The 23,544-nt window shown below is 41.4% G+C and overlaps 1 protein-coding gene across 2 annotated transcripts; it reads right to left on the reverse strand.

Annotated features, from left to right (window-relative positions):
* Positions 1 to 17,214: 17,214 nt before the first annotated feature.
* Positions 17,215 to 20,580, reverse strand: LOC118366847 (GDP-Man:Man(3)GlcNAc(2)-PP-Dol alpha-1,2-mannosyltransferase-like). Of its 2 annotated transcripts, XM_035749597.1 has the most exons (6): positions 20,447 to 20,574; positions 20,157 to 20,215; positions 19,464 to 19,685; positions 18,985 to 19,356; positions 18,238 to 18,821; positions 17,215 to 18,119 (listed from the first exon to the last, which is right to left on the reverse strand). In XM_035749597.1, the coding sequence occupies exons 1-6, from the start codon at positions 20,552 to 20,554 to the stop codon at positions 17,839 to 17,841; spliced, it is 1,626 nt and encodes a 541-aa protein (XP_035605490.1). In that variant the 5' UTR covers positions 20,555 to 20,574; the 3' UTR covers positions 17,215 to 17,838. The 2 variants fall into 2 exon arrangements, with proteins under 2 accessions (XP_035605490.1, XP_035605491.1); XM_035749598.1 differs by lacking the exon at positions 20,157 to 20,215 and having other exon boundaries at positions 20,447 to 20,580.
* Positions 20,581 to 23,544: the final 2,964 nt, after the last annotated feature.

Genomic DNA, 23,544 nt, shown 5'->3' on the forward strand with positions numbered 1-23,544 from the left:
AATCAATCTTTAGGATGTTTTTATCATAAATCTTCAATAATATTCAAATTCCGTTGTCTTTAGAAATGAACGGGAACGCAGCTCGCTCTCACGGCCACGCACGTGATTTAGCTCATGGCATTCTGCCAGACCCCTTAGTCAAACAGCTCTTATTCGCTCCCCCTTCACAGTAGAAGCCTGAAACAAGGTTCTAAAGACTGTTGACATCTAGTGGAAGCCTTAGGAAGTGCAATTGGACCAAATTTACACTGTATCTTGGATAGGCAAAGACTTAAACCTACAAACCTCAGATTTCCCACTTCCTGGTTGGATTTTTTCTCAGGTTTTTGCCTGCCATATGATTTCTGTTATACCCACAGACATCATACAAACAGTTTTAGAAACTTCAGAGTGTTTTCTATCCAAATAATAATTTGCATATCTTAGCTTCTGGGACTGAGTAGCAGTCAGTTTACTCTGGGCACCTTATTCATCCAAGCTACTCAATACTGCCCCCCAGCCATAAGAAGTTAAAGTCGCAGCTGAACATTCGTCTCACTTAATGATTGTACTTGATTGAGCGAAGACCACCTATATTAATGAACTTTGTCATTTTGTATCATTTAACACTAAAATATTTTAATTATTCTCCCAGATGTATTTGTGTAATTCTACATTTCTAATTAGCAACACTTCTACTCCTTGTTAAAAAATGTCAGTGTAGTGTCCTGAACTATAATAATAAATAAGCCATATCACTCAGCATTTTGTGGCAGGGCAGGCACTTTGTTGATTCTTGATGTTCAGTTGTAGAACTTATGTTTTTATCTAAATTATTTATTTTAACATAAATTGGTTAAAAGACGCTGGAATTGAGAAATATGCCCCATGACTTCTTACTAGCAATACCTTGTTTTAGAGACATTTTAAAAGCATGCTTATCCAACTTTTTGTGTGTGTAATTAGGGCAAAAATGTATATATTTTGACTGGTATATACTTGCCACAGTGGCTGGTGGACCCAAAAATGTATTTCCCACCATGCTCATACCAGATAACCAGTCAAAGATAAATTAGAGATAGAAAAATAATTGCATTATTAATATACACTGAGTGTACTAAACATTAGAAACACATTCCTAATATTTTAGGAATTCCCTCAGAGTGCCCTTTGGCCCTCAGAACAGCATCAATTCACATGGACTCTACAAGGTGTCGAAAGCGTTCCACAGGGATGCTGGCCCACAGTTGTGCCAAGTTAACTGGATGTCCTTTGGGCGGTGGACCATTCTTGATACAAATGGGGAAACTGAGCATGGAAAAACCCAGCAGCGTTGCAGTTCTTGACACATCGCCACAGTGTTCCCTCCAATATGTATTTGGAAGGCTTTTTTAGAGCATTTTTTTGTTTGTTTTAAATGTTTAGAAAAACCCAATATTACACCAGAAAAGTTGCAAGCTAGCTAGCTAGCTGTCTAGTACATCTAGTCTCTAGACTAGGCTTGTGTGGGCCTGGCGTTTTGGACAATGATGTATATGAAACCTGGATTGCTATTTACAATGTATTGGCAGTTGAGGCTTTCAAGCCACCGGTCGGCCATACTGGCACTCCCCAGTAGGAGCAGTCCTCTTTAGGAATGAATGGAATTCTACAGTATTTCCAATAAATGTTTAGATGACAAAGTAACATGGATTTAAGTATTTTTTGTTTTTGTTGTGGTGGGGACAGTAACAATAGTAATCTCAACAAAGTATATTACATTTTTTGTTTAGCTCACGTTTTTTCCAAGTATGCACTAAGATATCTGTAGTAGAATAAATGTGCCAGGGCCTCCTGGGTGGCGCAGTGCTAGCTGTGCCACCAGAGACTCTGGGTTCGCGCCCAGGCTCTGTCGCAGCCGGCCGCGCCCCGGAGGTCCATAGGCCGACGCACAATTAGTCTAGCGTCGTCTGGGTTAGGGAGGGTTTGTCCGGTAGGGATATCCCTGTCTCATCGCGCACTAGCGACTCCTGTGGCGGGCCGGGCGCAGTGCACGCTAACCAGGTCACCAGGTGCATGGTGTTTCCTCCGACACATTGGTGCTGGCTTCCGGGTTGGATGCGCGCTGTGTTAAGAAGCAGTGCAGCTTGGTTGGGTTGTGTTTCGGAGGACGCATGGCTTACGACTTTCGTCTCTCCCGAGCCCGTACGGGGGTTGTAGCGATGAGACAAGATAGTAACTACTAACAATTGGATACCACGAAATTGGGGTTAAAAAAATAAAATAAATGATAAATGTGCCAAAAACGAATGTAGAAAATAATTCATTAATTTCTATACCTTTCAAAATATTTTTTCACGTCGGTGGGGGAGTGCCAAGTTGTCAGCACGGTGGCTTCAACAAGCGCAGTTTGTTGATGTTCCCACTTGTCTGAATTTTCCTTGTTTTACTATCCTTGTGAGGACTTCTGGTGCCCACAAGGATAGTAAAACCAAACACACACACAGACTCATGTAAACTATTTTGTTTCCACTCTCAGATAGTGGATTGGTTCGTACAGAACTCTCTGACTGAAGCACATCCACAACAGGAAGATTTTGCACAGCGACATGAAAGCACAGGTATTAAACTGCTCTCATATTCAGTTAAAAGCCACATAAGCACAGATACAGCTTATAACAACTTGATCTACACTAATCATTGTTTTGTTTCTGTATTGCTTTATAGAATATATTCCTTGCCAAGAGTGGGATGAATGCCAAGCTGGGAGACTTTGGCATCGCAAGAATGTTAAACTAGTGAGTTACTATGATAGTGGCAGAAGACGCGCAGCTTGAGAAGAGACTACTGGTATTTTCCCCATGACTTTTCTCCACGATTGTTGATTACAGAGAGCTGCAACATGGTTGAGAAATGCTATTAACATTTTACAGCCTGTACAACCATACAGTTATATTGTTATAAGGTGAGAAAAGAACATCGGTGTGCAAATAATGAGTCAGGATCACTATATCACTTTTATATCTTTTTAGATTAAACTGTTGGCTAGTGAGTCCAAGTTTGTTTGATTGTGATTGGTTAGTACCATGGAGCTAGCCAGGACCTGTGTGGGAAGCCAAATTTACCTTTATCCTGAGATCTGTGAGAATAGACCGTACAACAACAAAACATATGTACTGTATCATCCTCCCCTATTTTTCTCTCTGTGTCTAGGCCTACAAAGTGAAAGCCAAAATGTCAGTGTTTTAGTGAAGTGAACTATGGAGGGTCTACCTGGCACGCCCACATGTATGCTCTAGTTGGCTGGCCCTCGCTACATATTCGTCGCCAGACCCACTGGCTCCAGGTCATCTATAAGTCTATGCTAGGTAAAGCTCCGCCTTATCTCAGCTCACTGGTCACGATAACAACACCCACCCGTAGTACGCACTCCAGCAGGTATATGTCACTGGTCATCCCCTAAGCCAACACCTACTTTGGCCGCCTTTCCTTCCAGTTCTCTGCTGCCAATGATTGGAACGAATTGCAAAAATCACTGAAGCTGGAGACCTATTTCCCTCACCAACTTTAAACATCAGCTATCTGAGCAGCTAACTGATCGCTGCAGCTGTACATAGCCCACCTGTAAATAGCCCACCCAATCTACCTACCTCATCCCCATATTGTTTTTATTTACTTTTCTGCTCTTTTGCACACCAGTATTTCTACTTGCACATCATCATTTGCTCATCTATCATTCCAGTGTTAATTTGCTAAATTGTAATTACTCCGCTACTATGGCCTATTTATTGCCTTACGTCCTCACGCCATTTGCACACACTGTATATAGACTTTTCCCCCGCTATTGTGTTATTGACTGTATGTTTGTTTATTCCATGTGTAACACTGTGTTCTTGCTTGTGTCGCACTGCTTTGCTCTATCAGGTCGCAGTTGTAAATGAGAACTTGTTCTCTAATAGGCTACCTGGTTAAATAAAGGTGAAATAAAAATAAAATGTTATTCTGTTATATGTTTAGACAACCTAAAAAGTATACGCTGTGTGTCTAAGATCAGTAGGTGGTGATATTTTACCTGATTGTTGTGTGGGCAGGAGGGACTGTAGAGCATTAGCTAGCGGTCTGATCAATCAACTATTTGGATGTAGCTACATCAAACCTTTGTTCTGCTCTCCAGGACTGGGCTGTTTTGATACTAGCTGGGGTTACAGAGTTTCACTGTCACCAACACCCACAGTGTAATGCTATGTGTTTTTTGCCATTTCCCTTCTATTAGCACATTTCTATTGGTTCATTTATTTAACTAGGCAAGTCAGTTAAGAACACATTCTTATTTACAATGGACAGACTACCGGGGAACAATGACTTCAGGGGCAGAACGACAGAGTTTTACCTAGTCAGTTCAGGGATTTGATCCAGCAACCTTTTGGTTACTGGCCCAACGTTCTAACCACTAGGCTACCTGCCGCACCATCAAATACACCACAAACATACAGTATTTTACTCCTTGTGCATTTTCATATAATACTGGTTCTTTCTGTTGCTCAGGGAGCTCTGCACCCTGACATCCAGTAAGCACTGCCACGCAAGTGTACACACAAGCACACACAGTGCCTTCAGAAAATATTCATACCCCTTGACCTAAGATAGAATAAGCCTACCACTTCACGGCTGAGCCATTGTTGCTCCTAAACGTTTCCACTTCACAATAAACACTTACAGTTGACCGAGGCAGCTCTAGCAGGGCAGAAATTTGACCAACTGTTGGAAAGGTGGCATCATTTGACAGTGCCACATTGAAAGTCACTGAGCTCTTCAGTAAGGCCATTCTACTGCTAATGTTTATCTATTGAGATTGCATGGCTGTGTGCTCAATTTTATACACCTGTCAGCAACGGGTATGGATGAAATAGCTGAATCCACTCATTTGAAGGGGTGTCCACATACTTACTTTATATGTACTGTACTTCTTGAAACCGTCTTCTCCCCTTCATCTACACTAATTGAAGTGGATTTAACAAGTGACATCAATACGGGATCATAGCTTTCACTTGAATTCACCTGGTCAGTCTAAGTCATGGAAAGAGCAGGTGTTCCTAATGTTTTCTACACTCCGTGTACTGTACATTCCATCAATCATTGATTCAGCCATGTCGTCAAGGTATGTATTGATATTTATGTTGTGGCGTATACCATTTTATTGCAATACATTTGTCTCTCATTAACCATGTAATAATAACTGAAAACACAATATATTTTTTTGACTAATTTTAGGCTCTTTGAGTTTGACACCAATCGTTTGGATGGGCTCCTGTTACTTCATCTATCTCAGAAATGAACTGTGCTTTAATTTGGTAATTTTGCACAAATGCTAAACATTTGATTCAACATGGCCAAAATATTCCATTGAAAGAAGTGTAACATTGCCATAAAATCTAAATAACCCTCAAATAATTGCGGGCCGTTGAAATACGACACTCATGGTATTTGGCTCCAGGTAGACAATTGTTTGTTTGTTTATGAGTAAGTAAGTAAGTAAGTAAGTCATACCCCTTGCCTTATTCCACATTTTGTTTTTACAGCCTGAATTCAAAATGTATTTAAAAATATAAAAAAATTCACACAACTACCCCATATTGAAAAAGTTAAAACATGTTTTTTTTTAATTGTAGGAAATTTAAATGAAAATGAAATACAGAGATGTCTAATCTACATACTGTAAGTATTCACACCCCTGAGTCAATACACGTTAGTATATTGTGAGTCTTTCGCGGTAAGTCTAAGAGATTTGCACACCTGGATTGTACAATATTTGCACATTATTCTTTTTGAAATTATTCAATCTCTGTCAAGTTGGTTGTTGCTTATTTCTTGACAGCCATTTTTAAGTCTTGCCATAGATCTTTACGGTGGTTTAAGTCAAAACTGTAACCAGTCCAATCAGGAACATTCAATGTAATCTTGAAAAGCATCTCCCGTGTATATTTGGCCTTGTGTTTTAGGTTGTTGTCCTGCTGAAATGTGAATTTCTATCCCAGTATCTGTTGGAAAACAGACTGAAAAAGGTTTTCCTCAAGGATTTTGACTGTGCTTAGCTCTATTCCGTTTATTTTTATCTGTAAAAAAACTCTGTATTCCTTGCTGCTGACAAGTATACGAAAAGTGGTACTCAGTGATGCTATTTGCCCCAAACATAACACTTTGTATTCAGGACATTAAGTTAATTTCTTTGCCACATGTTTTGCAGTTTTACTTTAGTGCCTTATAGCAAACACCATGCATGTTTTGGAATATTTTTATTCTGTACAGGCTTCCTTTTCGCGCTGTAATTTACAGTAGGTTATTATTGTGGAGTAACTACAATGTTGTTGATCCGTCCTCAGTTTTCTCCTATCAAAGCCACTAAACTCTGTTTTAAAGTGACCATTGGCCTCAGTGAAATCCCTGAGCGATTTCCTTCCTTCCTTCCTGTATCTTTGTGGCGACTGGGTGTATTGACACACCATCTAAAGAGTAATTATTAACTTTACCATGCTCAAATGGATATTCAATGTCTACTTTTCAAATGTTTTACCCATCCACCAATAGTTGCCTGTCTTTGCAAGGCATTTAGAAAAACATATTTTCACTGACATTACGGGGTATTGTATGTAGGCAAGCAACACAATCTCAATTTAATCTATCTTTAATTCAGACTGTAACAACAAAATGTGTAAAAGGTCCATACTTTCTGAATGCACTGTATCTGTGGTATTTCTCTGTTTCCTCCTCTGATAGGTAGACTCAGTGATATGAACTCATCATAAAAAGTGAGGTGACTTTCTTCTTACAGAAATTAACATTCAAATATTTTCTGGTTGAAAGAGTTAAACAAAACTTGCACAAGCCAAATGTGCTAACTCCTCACACTTTGCAGAAGTCTTGTGACTTCTTGTTAAGAACAGATATAATTAGATGCGTGTGGGTGCGTGTTCACTTCAGGGTATTGTGCTGTTTCCTCACTCTGTTCTGGATGTTTCTAGGTGATTGAGGAGGAGTTCAGCCACATGATGTTGCACAGAGAGAGCTGCTGTAGGCCCACAGGCTAGAGTGGGGGCCGCTCCAGCACAGACCCCAGATACACACACAGTAGGGACATAACGCTAAAAGATCTGTGTTCAAACCTCCCCTTATCAGAACCATTAGCTTTTATCTGCTTAGTTTCAGCCACACATTACCCAACATATAGTTTCCTTCTTGCATTCAGTAGGTTTGGCTTCACAGTAGCTGTGGGGAAATGTTGACAGTAGCACCACCTGGTGGTCAGTATCATAGCTTGCTCTCCATTATCTGAAGATCCTAATCAGATTCCATTCGCTCTAGCTTTTTGGCATCAAAACCAGTTACACCGAACTGAAATGTGAGCCCATTTCAAAGATTCCTGGGCATGAAATGTAAATTACGTCAGCCATATCTCTCAATCTCAGAGTACAATCATCAGGTGAATATCATTAGACTGTTGTCATTCTCAATGGAAGCATGCCAGTGCTGACATCTCTACTAAGTCTTCTCTACTTTTGGTGGCCTTAACTTCATGTTGTTTTGCAATTATAATATTGACACAGTTCCAGTGAAACTTTCTGCTTTTCATCGGCAGGTTTTCTTATCATAGTCCTTCATTTATAAACAATTTTTCTCCACACAGATATTATATATGGAATAAACGGGATATATTGTATAAAAATACTTCTTTGTTTTTAGAATATTGATTCTGAAATAATATCCTGTCGGTGAGCCAACTGGTAAATGCAGAGGGTCTTTTACTCAGTTATAAGGAATTTCTATCGCTTTACAAGGTCCCTGTAACACCTAAAGATTTTGCAATTGTTTTAGATGCCATTCCCTCAGGTGTTGCTATGTTATTCAGGAACGTGTCAAGACCTGACCCTCAGAGAGTACCTTCTATTGACCCTGTTGACACATCAGTAGGAAATATTTGTTTCTCTTTTGGTCCATTCAACAACAGAGCGATACAAACCCTGTTTCAGCAGGATGTTGTATCTACTATATACCTTATGTCATGCCTTATTGGAATGCATTTATTGATAATATCTGTTGGAAAAAGGTTTGGATGTTGCTACACATACCTACTTGTTAACAAAAATTAAGGAAGTTTCCTTTAAAATTATTCATAAATATTATCCTGCCAACCACTATATGAAGAAGTTTAAGGAAAACATCAACTCAAATTGCTCCTTTTGTAATGACCTCCCAGAAACAGTGTTGCATCTTTTTTGGCATTGTTCCCTCACGTGCTTTATGTATTGATTTGTTGTTAAAAAAAAAGAAGAAAAAAAGGAAAACGTGCATTTTATTAGGCTACAAATCAGCGGTGTAGCCACGGGGAGCCTGGGTCGTGGTCTACCCAGTTTGATCTCAGGCCTACCCCAAAAAAGTTCTTATTTTTCAATATACATTTTATTTGTATTTATTTTATTAAATTTTTAAAAGAAATGCATGTGATATTACTTTTGTATTGGGCAATTTTAATATCATGTAACAAAGAAAGTCCGCGACAATCAAGTTGTCGACTTTTGGTTACATTAAAAAGAAAAATCATAAAGGTGCGCTAGTTTACTGGAATTGACTCACCAGCTAAGGCAATTTAGTCGTTCTAGCAATGGCAAACCAAATGTCGATCGCTCGGTTTTTCAAAGAAAGACGTATGGAGGAAAAATAGTGTGTGCCAGAAAATAATGTGGATCAATCTACCGATAGCTTCCAGAATGAGACATTAACAGGTGGTGCCAGGATAGAAACAACCGCTAATGCCACATTGAGCCAGGCATGCTTGCCTACCCCACCGTCTCCTCTCGTTCTTGATGCTGTGGGCGGGGGTGAACTTGCAGTAGGTCCACCGACAGATTTGTCTGCCGTTGATGAACCAGCCTGTCAACCAAAGCTAGTAAAGTTCCCTTCAAGTATGATAAATGGTTAATCACGTTGCTTTTCTTCAAGGTGGTATGACCAGTACGTGTGGATTGAGTATAGTAAAGCAAAATATGCAATTTATTGTACATTTTGTGGGCACTTTCCTTGGGCAAATGTCGAATTCAGATTTGTACGAGATGGATTTAAAAACTGGATACTCACAAGAAATGTTTGCTGCAAACACGAGAATAGCAAATGACATGCTAGTGCCCTTACAAAATGTGAATCCTACAAGGCGACCCATGGGCCTAGAAGTCGTGGGAGTGTGTGGAACCAAATACATGATGATGCAAACATGGATTTTATAGAAAGAAACCGTGTACATGTTAAAGTGGTCATAGATATATTTCTAATGTGTGCAAAGCAGGATATTCCACGCAGAGGGCATAGAGCAACCAAAGAGGTCAAATACAACGGTCACTTTTTAGAAATCTCCAATTTCACCTCAAAGTATGACTCAGAAATACAAAACAGGCTTAATGAGCTACTTCGCAATGCCACTCTTATGAGCCCCGAAGTTCAGAACGAGTTGCTGGAGTGTGCAGCATCATTGTTACTGTGCAGGATAAAAGATTAAGTTCATTATGCGCCTTCCACCTATTTTGCCATACTAGCAGATGAATATAAAGAACAATCTAAACAATAACTTATTACTGTGTGCATCCAATACATTCATGCTGGACTGATTAAAGAAAGAGCTGTTGGATTTATGGAAACCACTGATTTGTCTGCATAAGGAATTTCTCAGAAAATACTTGAAGTGTTGCAACCCCTGGAGTTGGATCCCACTCTGTGTGTGGGTTTTTGTTTCGATGGAGCTTCAGTCATGTCAGGGAACAGAGGGGTGCATGTCCTACTAAAGCAAACATTTAAGCAAGCGGTATATGTGCATTGCAACTCTCACTGTTTGAATTTGGTTCTGTGTGCCACAGCAAAATTGTTGGGACATGTCAGGACTTTTTTTTACACAGTAAACCAGCTACACACTTATGAGTGGATCCCACAGACATGCTTGATTCATAGAAGTACAGAAAGAGTTGCATCCTAATAGACCATGTATCGAGCTAGAAAGATCCACAGATGTACGTTGGAGTTCAAAATCAGGGTCTGTGAGTAAAGTGCTTTTACTGATAGATGTCATTTTAGAAGTTCTTGCAGATTTTTCAGAGGCTTGTGAACAAACCAAATTAGAAGCCAATGCCCTCTTACAACAAATCCAGAACAAGAAGTTTTTATTCCTGTTAGTCACGTTTAGTAAATTGTTTGACACTAGTGATTTTGCTACAAAGGGATTACAAAGCTCTACATTATCTGTGATGGACTGTATTGGTTTAATTGAAATCCTCAAAAGCTGCTTTTTACATTCAGAGATAACTCAGCGGGAGACATTGATAAAGATCTCAAGCTAACTGAAGAGATGATTAAGCATGATATTAGTAAATGGGATGTGAGCACATCACGGCAGCGAAAACTACTTGTAAAATTGGCAGACAGTGTAGTCACAACTTCATTAGGGAAAACATCCAGCATCAAGAGTGACAGTGACCTGCGGCAATTTTGGAACAATATTCTAGACAGACAGATTACTGCGTTAAACTCAAGATTTCAAAAAGACACACATGGGATCATGCAAGCGGCAGCCTCTGTTTCCAAAGAATCCCAAACCTGCAGCCTTAAAGAGCAGCCAAAGACCACATGCGATCATTATGCAATATCAATTGAGGATGCTGAATTCACTGTTTTTATTCAGCAGTTGAGTTGCAAAATCAACATGGGAAAGAGTGATTTTTCCTCCATAATGAGTGTACTTGACAGCTGCCCTGATGATATTTTCCCTAATATAAACTCTCTGTTAATGATCATTGTCACACTTCCAATGACACCATGCAGTGTGGAGAGACTTTTCTCAACAACTAGGATTTTAAAAATCATCTTCGCACATCAATGACAAGCGCCCGGCTGAACCACTTCAGTTTGCTGTCTTTTGAGCGTGAACTGACAGAAACTTTGGGTTATGATGAAATCATCACCATATTCAACTCAAAGCCTCGACGTCTGCGCCTTGTGATGTAGGTCACGCCTTATGATACGTCTACTAAAGGTAAAGTACCTTTGTATAGTACTACTGCCTGCCGTGGTATAAATGGTAACATCAAATATAGGCTTGTTTGCCCATCGAGATTGAAGTGCACCTGAAGATGAGTTTTATGTTGTTAGCAACTGGTCTAAAGTTACTGTCTTATTTTAATATTCTGGGATAGGTCATTATTTGTATATGTAACGAGGTTGCTCCAAGTACTATGCACTAGCATAAAACTATTGTATTACAAAATAATATACAGTGTACATCGCAAAAGAAATGTAATAAACAAGTAGAAAACACCACTTATTTTAAATAAATATTGAGGGTCTGATTCTAGTGGCATGACAAACACAAATATTCTCACTCTTATCCATAATAATGTTATGTAGACTAGCCTACACGCACTGTATCTGTGAGCTGTTGGCTAGAGCGCCAGAGTCGACACATTTGCTATTTAACGCAGCAGTTTCTGTGACAAAACTATCCGTAGAGTAAAACATGCGGTGGAACCACATTGAAATTTAGATTTTTATTCGGTACATGAAAACTGAAGCATAAAAGGTACCGTTTTTGTGCACTATGCCATCACGCACTGATTTGTATCTGAAAGAAGTCAGTTTGGTGGAAACATCACTGGTGGATTTTCATTATGGTCATTATGCAGATTTTAGAATATTGGATGGAAACCTAGCTATAGTCAATATACACTGAGTGTACAAAGCATTGAGGAAACCTGCTCTTTCCATGACAGACCTGACCAGGTGAATCCAGGTGAAAGCTATGATCCCTTATTGATGTCACTTGTTAAATACACTTTTTAATTAGTGTAGATGAAGGGGAGGATACGCTTTGAGACAATTGAGACATGGATTGTGCATGTTTGTCATTCAGAGGGTGAATGGGTAAGACAAAATATTTGATTACCTTTCAATGGGGTATGTATGGCGCACCAGTTTGTGTCAAGAACTGCTAAACTGCTGTTTTTTTCACTCTTAACAGTTTCCTGTGTGGATCAAGAATGGTCCACCACCCAAAAAACATCCTGCCAACTTGACACAACTGTGGGAAGCATTGAAGTCGACATGGGCCAGCCTCCCTGTGGAACGCTTTTGACACCTTGTAGTGTTCATGCCCAAGAGGGGGAGTGGGATCAGATATGCAACTCAATATTGGGAAGGTGTTCCTAGTTTGGTATAGTCACTGTATCGACTGTGTTATGTTAACAACAGTGAGAATGGTATTATAAATGTGTAGTGGTGTTATGCAAATGAGTTACTATTAAGTATTAAATGAGTTACTTAAGTATTAAAAGTAAATGTAGTTACTAAAATATACTTAAGTATCAAAAGTAAAAGTATGAATAATTAATAAATTCATTCTATGAAGCCAATCAGACGGCACACTTTTTACATTTTTTAAAAATAGATAGCCAGGGTCACACTACAATATTCAAACATTGTTTACAAACAAAGCATTTTTGTTTTAGTGAGTCCGCCAGGCCAGAGGATGTTCTCTTGATAAGTGTATGAATTGGTCCATTTTCTGTCCTGCTAAGCATTTTAAATGTATGGAGTAAAAAGCACATCATTTTCTTTAGGAATGTAGTGAAGTAAATGTTGTCAAAAATATAAATAGTCAAGTACAGATACCCCAAAAAACAACTAAAGTAGTACTTTAAAGTATTTTTACTTAAATACTTTACAGCACTGATGCAGATATCACGTAGATGTGATAAAGAATGGTAGGGAATGGGAGAGAAACATTCATGTCAATATGTTGTCGTCTTTACCTCAGCGTCAGCTCTCTGTCATCTAATTTTAATATTGCTGTCTGATGTGCTGCAACTGCCGCAGATACTACACATATATGAACCTGAATGCCCATCCTGCCTCCTGCTCAGGCTATCGGTACCGCTCAGCGTCTGCTGTGGAGGGCCGCAGGCCCTGTGGGTCAAAAGAGGAAGGTTCAGGGGTCAGATTCACAGATTTTTAGTTACCATACATCTGCAGCATATCCAGTTTTTCTAGTATTTATCAGAAGCCAGCAAACTGCTGTTTCAGTGTAATACAGCCTGAGACTCTCCAGCTGTTTCTCTGCCATAAGCTTGTACTGGTTGGCCTCCTGTCTCCTCTGGAGGGATTCATTACGAGCAGCAGGAGCCACCCTGAAGGCCAAACATACACACACTAACAAATGCCTGCAAACCCTGTGTGCGTGAGTGCAGAGTTGGATGGTGAGACGGGCATTGCATGACGTGCAATTTTGTGTCGTTCTTATCAGAATAAAGCTACATGATTGGTGCTACATATTGGAGTTCCGTGTCGATGACTGATGTACACAACGCCAGAAGAGTACTGTTACACATGCTTTTCCACCACCATTTCTCGCATAATTAATTTGAAGAGATAAAAAGATCCCACCATGCCAAACGAACAAATTATCTGTCATTATTTATACAATTATACCCGAAACTGTTTCCATTACAGCTGTAGTGATTTGTTTTATACAGTATGACTTTGCACGCATGGAAACGTGGTTATTGATATTAACAGAACAGACATATTTTCAGCCCAGACACATAGAGCCACCAGACAGAGACACCCCAACCTGCCCAGGTAAGACCAGGGTCTTAATGCCTTACTTTCACATAGAAATGTATTGTGTAGAAAAGACATGGCATGCACAAGAAATTACCATTTCAGCTCTATATATTAGATTTCAATCTGCAACATTTAGGATATTGAAGGAACCTTGAGACAGATCATTCAGATGAACAGTCGGAAGAGGAAAGAACTACATTTACATTTACGTCATTTAGCAGACGCTCTTATCCAGAGCGACTTACAAATTGGTGCATTCACCTTATGACATCCAGTGGAACAGCCACTTTACAATAGTGCATCTAAATCTTTTAGGGGGGTGAGAAGGATTACTTATCCTATCCTAGCTATTCCTTAAAGAGGTGGGGTTTCAGGTGTCTCCGGAAGGTGGTGATTGACTCCGCTGTCCTGGCGTCGTGAGGGAGTTTGTTCCACCATTGGGGGGCCAGAGCAGCGAACAGTTTTGACTGGGCTGAGCGGGAACTGTACTTCTTTAGTGGTAGGGAGGCGAGCAGGCCAGAGGTGGATGAACGCAGTGCCCTTGTTTGGGTGTAGGGCCTGATCAGAGCCTGGAGGCTACAGAGCACAAAGACAAGAAAGGAATGGGAAGATATGTAGTCAGTTGTACAACTGAATGCATTCAACTGAAATGTGTCTTCCACCATAATTTGCAAATAAATTCATTAAAAATCCTACAATGTGATTTTCTGGCTTTTTTTTCTCATTTTGTCTGTCATAGTTGAAGTGTACCTATGATGAAAATTACAGGCCTCTCATCTTTTTAAGTGAGAGAACTTGCACAATTGGTGGCTGACTAAATACTTTTTTGCCCCACTGTATCATCCTAACCAACTTGCCCACTAAATACACCTCTGCTGTTTTCAACCAAGATCTCAGCGATCACTGCTTCATTGCCTGCATCCGTAATGGGTCAGCGGTCAAACGACCTCCACTCATCACTGTCAAACGCTCCCTGAAACACTTCAGCGAGCAGGCCTTTCTAATCCACCTGGCCTGGGTATCCTGGAAGGAGATTGAACTCATCCCGTCAGTAGAGGATGCCTGTTTTTTGTTTGTTTTTTAAACGCCTTCCTCACCATCTTAAATAAGCATGCCCCATTCAAGAAATGTAGAACCAGGAACAGATTTAGCCCTTGGTTCTCTCCAGACCCGACTGCCCTTAACCAACACAAAAACATCCTATGGCGTTCTGCATTAGCATCGAACAGCCCCCGTGATATGCAATTTTTCAGGGAAGTTAGAAACCAATATACACATGCAGTTAGAAAAGCCAAGGCTAGCTTTTTCAAGCAGGAATTTGCTTCTTGCAACACACACTCAAAAATGTTCTGGGGCACTGTAAAGTCCATGGAGAATAAGAACACCTCCTCCCAGCTGCCCACTGCACTGAGGATAGGAAACTCTGTCACCATCGATAAAATCACTATAATTGAGAATTTCAATAAGTGTTTTTCTACAGCTGGCCATGCTTTCCACCTGGCTACCCCTACCCCGGTCAACAGCACTGCACCCCCCACAGCAACTCGCCCACGCCTTCCCCATTTCTCCTTCTCCCAAATCCAGTCAGCTGAAAGAGCTTCAAAATCTGGACCCCTACAAATCAGCCAGGCTAGACAATCTGGACCCTTTCTTTCTAAAACTATCTGCCGAAATTGTTGCAACCCCGAATACTAGCTTGTTCAACCTCTCTTTTGTGTCGTCTGAGATTCCCAAAGATTGGAAAGCAGCTGCGGTCATCCCACTCTTCAAAGGGGGGGACACTCTAGTCCCAAACTGCTACAGACCTATATCTATCCTACCCTGCCTTTCTAAGGTCTTCGAAAGCCAAGTCAACAAACAGATCACCGAATATTTAGAATCCCAACTGCACATTCTCTGCTATGCAATCTGGTTTCAGAGCTGATCATGGGTGCACCTCAGCCACGCTCAAGATCCTACACGATATCTTAACCGCCATCGATAAGAAACAATACTGTGCAGCCGTATTCATTGACCTGGCCAAGGCTTTCGACTGTCAATCACCACATCCTCATCGGCAGACTCAATAGCCTTGGTTTCTCAAATGATTGCCTCGCCTGGTTTACCAACTATTTCTCTGATAGAGTTCAGTGTGTCAAATCGGAGGGCCTGTTGTCCGGGCCTCTGGCAGTCTCTATGGGGGTATCACAGGGTTAAATTCTTGGGCCGACTCTTCTCTGTATACATCAATGATGTCGCTCTTGCTGCTGGTGAGTCTCTGATCCACCTCTACGCAGACGACACAATTCTGTATACTTCTGGCCCTTCTTTGGACACTGTGTTAACAACCCTCCAGATGAGCTTCAATGCCATACAACTCTCCTTCCGTGGCTTCCAACTGCTCTTAAATACAAGTAAAACGAAATGCATGCTCATCAATCGATCGTTGCCTGCACCTGCCCGCCCGTCCAGCATCACTACTCTGGACGGTTCTGACTTAGAATATGTGAACAACTACAAATACCTAGGTGTCTGGTTAGACTGTAAACTCTCTTTCCAGACTCATATCAAACATCTCCAAATCCAAATCTAGAATAGGCTTCCTATTTCGCAAACAAAGCATCCTTCACTCATGCTGTCAAACATACCCTCGTAAAACTGACCATCCTACCGATCCTCGACTTCGGCGATGTCATTTACAAAATAGCCTCCAATACCCTACTCAATAAATTGGATGCAGTCTATCAGTGCCATCTGTTTTGTCACCAAAGCCCCATATACTACCCACCACTGCGACCTGTACACTCTCGTTGGCTGGCCCTCGCTTCATACTAGTCGCCAAACCCACTGGCTACAGGTCATCTACAAGACCCTGCTAGGTAAAGTCCCCCCTTATCTTAGCTCACTGGTCACCATAGCAGCACCCACCTGTTGCACGCGCTCCAGCAAGTATATCTCTCTGGTCACCCCCAAAACCAATTCTTCCTTTGGCCGCCTCTCCTCCCAGTTCTCTGCTGCCAATGACTGGAACAAACAAAAACCTCTGAAACTGGAAACACTTATCTCCCTCACTAGCTTTAAGCACCAGATGTCAGAGCAGCTCACAGATTACTGCACCTGTACATAGCCCATCTATAATTTAGCCCAAACAACTACCTCTTCCCCTATTGTATTTATTTTGCACCCCATTACTTCTTCTTTGCACATTCTTCCACTTCAAATCTACCATTCCAGTGTTTTACTTGCTATATTGTATTTACTTCGCCACCATGGACTTTTTTTTGCCTTTACCTCCCTTATCTCACCTCATTTGCTCACATTGTATATAGACTTATTTTTCTATTGTATTATTGACTGTATGTTTTTTTTACTCCATGTGTAACTCTGTGTTGTTGTATGTGTCGAACTGCTTTGCTTTATCTTCGCCAGGTCGCAATTGTAAATGAGAACGGTCCTTCTGTAGCTCAGTTGGTAGAGCATGGCTCTTGTAACGCCAGGGTAGTGGGTTCGATTCCCGGGACCACCCATACGTAGAATGTATGCACACATGACTGTAAGTCGCTTTGGATAAAAGCGTCTGCTAAATGGCATATATTATATTATTATATATTATTCTCAACTTGCCTACCTGGTTAAATATATTTATTTATTTTAAGTACAGATGCATCTTGCATTTTTCTAAACTGCAGGTTAAAGTTTTGACCAAGGGCTATCTATTCTTGCCACAGGTTAAAGTATAACATAAGCAAGCATTGACAAGATGTAAATTATTTGGGCATTGAAAATGTTTCGGTATCGTTGTTGCTTGGAGGGACTTTAAAGAGTAAATAAAAATTATATACAAAATACAACAAGTTTACGTTTAAGATTCAGACAAATTAACAATACATTTACTTTTTTTGTTTAAAGCAGTGTTTGTATAATATCTACAATTCTGAACCATAGTTCCATAACAGAGCAAGAAAAAAAATCACAGTGAGAAAAAAAAGCACAATGTTTGATCCCTCTGCCGTATTGGACTAGATATGAGGACCAGGTGCTTTTTGAGTGTAAACATCAATAGAATTTCCAGCAAATCCCTTCACTGGAACTCTAGCAAGACAGAGTAAGTTAGACAAGCATCCTTACTTATTCCTATGAATAAAGCCATCAAAGGTCTCATAGACCATCAGTTGCCCAGCCAATCAGGCCTGTGAGTGCAGCAGAGAGGAAGGGTTTCAGTCTGAGGGGGGAGTGATTGGTTTTCCCTCATCACTCCAGCTTTCCCATCAGAGATTCCATGGAAGACAGGAAGCTGGCGTCAAACTCCTGGTCGGAGAAACGGTCTACAGACCGTCGAGCATTGCGCCGGATCTCCAGCCGTGCCGACGGCGACAGTGCCAGGATGGTCTCCATGGCAGTAGCGTAGCTGTCCTCGCTGTCGGCCAGGAAGCCAGTCTGGCCGCCCTCATAGGGAACCACAATGTCCAGCTTGGGGCCGCCGGACTTGTGAGCCAGAATGACTGTCCCTGCAGCCATACATTCTACCACACCTGAGACAGGAGAGAGAGGATGCAGAGTAGGAACTGGGATCAGATGAATATGTTTGGAATGTATAACACTTCTCTTAAAAACAGAAGATAATAAGATGGTATAGATAAAAATGAATACCTATGCCAAAATGCTCATTCCACATGGTGTGCAGACCAATGGTGGCATCCACCAGCTCCCTCTTTAACTCATCAAAGGGAACGTTAAGTTTAAACTCAACTCTTTCTGTCACACCCAGCTCCTGGCACAACCCCCTCAGCATCAGCACTCTATCATCATCCTCCTGGTTACGGCAGCCACCAATCAACACCAGCCTCAGAGAATCCCGCCCTCCTGGACCTACCCCTTTCCTGTCCAGAAGCTTCCGGAAGGCCCTAATCTGCAGCCGGTGGTCTTTCTCTGGTCGGAACTGACCCACGGACACTATCGAATGGCACTTCCTGTCATCGAGCCCCTCCCCTTCCACCTCATCCTCCAATGGGATGTTGAGGAAGGAGCGGACGTCACAGGGAGGGTAGACCACACCGGTGCGGCTGGGTGCGCGCCACAGGGCCAGGATGTGGCCCAGTGTCCAGGTAGAGTTGACCATGACGACGTCGCTGCAGGAGCCAGCTAGGCCGTAGATCAGAGCAAAGGCACAGTAGTACATCACCTTGGCCATACTAAGAAGAGGGTTAGCAGAGATGTAGTCTGCATTGTTGAACCTGTTGGGATTATAGGAGGGAGTGTATAATCACAAATACTGCAGAGGAAAATTACAAGTTTGATAACAAAAACATCAACCAAACTATTAACGAATACATTATCTGTGTCACAATAAATAACCATATCAACATGCTTTATGCAATTAAAATAAACAGTTCCGACCTTGGGTTTCTCTCTCTCACCACAGACAGCATGTCAGTACTGACGGTGGGGTAGTGCACATAGCTGCCCACCCTGCATCCTCCCAGGTAGCGGAAGATGGGCAGAGTGAAGGCATAGCCCATGGAGTCCATATAAAGGTCTGGTACAAAGGCAGTGAGGGCCTCCCAGCCCAGGAACATTGAGCCCATGCTCTGCCCCAGCAGGGTGAAGTGGGGGTAGGAGCTAGCCTCCACCAGGAGACGGTTCTTCAGGAATATGAAAGTCACTGGATGAGGCAGCCTGACGTTGAAGCGTTGTTGGGCGCCCTCGAGGATCTGCTCCCCTGTCACCCCATGGTCACCGGTGTACACAACGAATGAAACGTTTGGGTATCTACAGGAGGGAAGACATAGAAGAGACATAACATATCAAGAAGATAGGTTATTAAGCTCCACTAATGCATTAAAATCTAACTATAGGCTCAGACTGCGTAAACCTACCTATTCTGAAGAGCTCTGAGGGCACACCAGAGCACCCGCTCCCCACCCCCTCCTGCATTGCAGTAAGGGTGGAAGAAGGCCACAGTTGGGGAACTGTTCTGAGCCAGGCGGGCTTTCCGACTCCTCTGCAGCCATATTCGGACACCCATGACGAGTAGAAACAGGAGCAGCGCCAGCACCAAGCTCAGATACACGCATGGCAACACCATGGACCATAGTAATCTGTTTTCAAGACAAAACATTTACATTTACATTTAAGTCATTTAGCAGACGCTCTTATCCAGAGCGACTTACAAATTGGTGCATGCACCTTATGACATCCAGTGGAACAGCCACTTGCATCTAAATCTTTTTTTTGGGGGGGGGGGTGAGAAGGATTACTTACCCTTACTTACCCTATCCTATCCAAAACATAATAAAGGTTATACTACTAATTATAACACCATGGTGGCTGGCTGACTGGTTCTGAGTAGCTAGCCAACTAGGAATTTAACTAGTTTTTGACAATGGTTTGTCTATACAAATTACTCCGATTGTAAAATGTCTTCTCTTCATAGATATGGCTACTAACTAACGTTAGGTAGCTATGACGGTCACTTCATTCTTTATTCATATCCAGTTTCTGTTGGCGAGAATTGTAAGGTTAGACAGGTGTCAGAAACAAAGCAGCATCGTTTATTAATGGATTATTACCTGATTAAGTCACATAAGCACAGAGACAGATGGTCACGATGATGATCATGGCCAGCCATCTTGACAACACAACACAACACAAACTTTGACACCGGAAGTGCTTGTAAAAGCTTTCTCAAAAATATGTCGTTTCATCCACCGTCATAAACTTCTACACTTTTTCTACAATTAATATTCTTAAAATGTGATTTGAAACCGAACACCAACCTTAACCACACTGCTAACCTTAAAGTAAGACCAAAAAGCAAATGTTAATTTTCAAGAATTTATACGATATAGCACATTCTTACTTTGCCGCTGTGGTAGGTAACGTTAGTGATAGCCCAAAGATGTTCGTCTTTTCCTGTAGCTGTCTGCTCCTCCTCTTCTTCTATGGTATTATGGCGGTCTGCAAACATACTCGTAAGATAGCGGTGCATGCCTGCCTACTGTTCTGGAGTGTGAATTCACTAGCTTTTTATATTTGTATTTGTCATGGATTCCTGGGGTCCAGCAAAATTAAGACTGTTATACAATTATACAAACATTACAATACATTCACAACAGATTTCACAACACATTAAGTGTGTGCCCTCAGGCCACTAATCTATTTCCACATATCTACAAAATATCTACAAAATCCATGTGTACGTGGGTGTACAGTGTGTATGTTATCGTGTGTTTGTATGCATGTGTCTGTGAATATGTTTGTGTTGCTTCACAGTCCCCGCTGTTCCATAAGGTGCATTGTTATCTGTTTTATTAAATCTAATTTTACTGCTTGCATGAGTTACTTGATGTGGAATAGAGTTCCATGTAGTCGTGGCTCTATGTAGCACTGTGCGCCTCCCATAGTCTGTTCTGGACTTAGGGACTGTGAAGAGACCTCTGGTGGCATGTCTTGTGGGGTATGCATGGGTGTCTGAGCTGTGTGCCAGTAGTTCAACATGTCAATACCTCTCACAAATACAAGTAGGGATGAAGCCAATCTCTCCTCCACTTTGAACCAGGAGAGATTTACATGCATATTATTAATGTTAGCTCTCTGTGTACATGTAAGGGCCAGCCTTGCTGTCCTGTTCTGAGCCAATTGCAATTTTCCTAAGTCCCTCTTTGTGGTACCTCACCACACGATTGAAAAGTAGTCCATGTGCGACAAAACTAGGGCCTGTAAAACGTGCCTTGCTGTTAAGAAGGCAGAGAAGTGCTTTATTATGGACAGACCTCCCTATCTTAGCTACTGTTGTATCAATATGTTTTGACCATGAACATTTATAATCCAGGGTTACTCCAAGCAGTTTAGTCACCTCAATGTGCTCAATTTCCACATTATTCATTACAAGATTTAGTTGAGGTTTAGTGAATGCTTTTAGTTTTTGATATTTAGTCATAAGACTAACTTATTCCTTGCCACCCATTCAGAAATTAACTGCAGCACTTTGTTGAGTATTGCAGTCATTTCAGTCGCTGTAGTAGCTGAGATGTATAGTGTTGAGTCATCCTCATACATAGGCACACTGGCTTTACTCAAAGTAAGTGGCATGTTGTTAGTAAAGATTTTAAAAAGTAAGGGGCCTAGACAGCTGCCCTGGGGAATTCCTGATTCTATGTGGATTATGTAGGATCGGCTTCCATTAAAGAACACCCTCTGTGTTCTGTTAGTAACTCTTTATCCAAAATATTGCAGTGGGGTGTAAGGCCATAGCACATACGTTTTTCCAACGGCAGACTATGATCGATAATGTCAAAAGCTGCACTGAATTCTAACAAGACAACCCCCACAATATTTGTATTATCAATTCCTCTCAGCCAATCATCAGTCATTTGTGTAAGCGTTGTGCTTATTGAATGTCCTTCCCTATAAGCATGCTGAAAGTCTGTTGTAAATTTGTTTACTATAAAATAGCATTGTATCTGGTCAAACACATTTTTTTTCCAAAAGTTTTCTAGGGGTTGGTAACAGGTTGGCCATTTGAGCCAGTAAAGGGGGCTTTACTATTCTTAGGTACAGGAATTACTTTTGCTTCCCTCCAGGCCTGAGGACTCACACTTTCTAGTAGGCTTAAATTGAAGACATGGTAAACAGGAGTGGTAATATGATCCGCAATAATTTTCCATCCAAATTGTCAGACCCCGGTGGCTTGTCATTGTTGATAGACAACATTTTTTTCACCTCTTCCACACTCACTTTACGGAATTCAAAACTACAATACTTGTCTCTCATAATTTGGTCAGATATACAGTGGGGCAGAAAAGTATTTAGTCAGCCACCAGTTGTGCAAGTTCTCCCACTTAAAACGATGAGAGAGGCCTATAATTTTCATCATAGGTACACTTCAACTATGACAGACAAAATGAGAAAAAAAGATCCAGAAAATCACATTGTAGGATTTTTTATGAATTTATTTGCAAATTGTGGTGGAAAATAAGTATTTGGTCAATAACAAAAGTTTATCTCAATACTTTGTTATATACCCTTTGTTGGCAATGACAGAGGTCAAACGTTTTCTGTAAGTCTCCACAAGGTTTTCACACACTGTTGCTGGTATTTTGGCCCATTCCTCCATGCAGATCTCCTCTGGAGCAGTGATGTTTTGGGGCTGTTGCTGGGCAACACGGACTTTCAACTCCCTCCAAAGATTTTCTATGGGGTTGAGATCTGGAGACTGGCTAGGCCACTCCAGGACCTTGAAATGCTTCTTACGAAGCCACTCCTTCGTTGCCCGGGCAGTGTGTTTGGGATCATTGTCATGCTGAAAGACCCAGCCATGTTTCATATTCAATGCCCTTGCTGATGGAAGGAGGTTTTCACTCAAAATCTCACGATACATGGCCCCATTCATTCTTTCCTTTACAAGGATCAGTCATCCTGGTCCCTTTGCAGAAAAACAGCCCCAAAGCATGATGTTTCCACCCCCATGCTTCACAGTAGGTATGGTGTTCTTTAGATGCAATTCAGTATTCTTTGTCCTCCAAACACTTTTTTTTACCAAAAAGTTATATTTTGGTTTCATCTGACCATATGACATTCTCCCAATCTTCTTCTGGATCCTCCAAATGCTCTCTAGCAAACTTCAGACGGGCCTGGACATGTACTGGCTTAAGCAGGGGGACACGTCTGGCACTGCAGGATTGGAGTCCCTGGCGGCGTCGTGTGTTACTGATGGTAGGCTTTGTTACTTTGGTCCCAGCTCTCTGCAGGTCATTCACTAGGTCCCCCCATGTGGTTCTGGGATTTTTGCTCACCATTCTTGTGATCATTTTGACCACGGGGTGAGATCTTGCGTGGAGCCCTAGATCGAGGGAGATTATCAGTGGTCTTGTATGTCTTCCATTTCCTAATAATTGCTCCCAGTTGATTTCTTCAAACCAAGCTGCTTACCTATTGCAGATTCAGTCTTCCCAGCCT

Source organism: Oncorhynchus keta, chromosome 34, assembly GCF_023373465.1.
Source record: "Oncorhynchus keta strain PuntledgeMale-10-30-2019 chromosome 34, Oket_V2, whole genome shotgun sequence".
NCBI classification, from domain to species: Eukaryota; Metazoa; Chordata; class Actinopteri; order Salmoniformes; family Salmonidae; genus Oncorhynchus; species Oncorhynchus keta.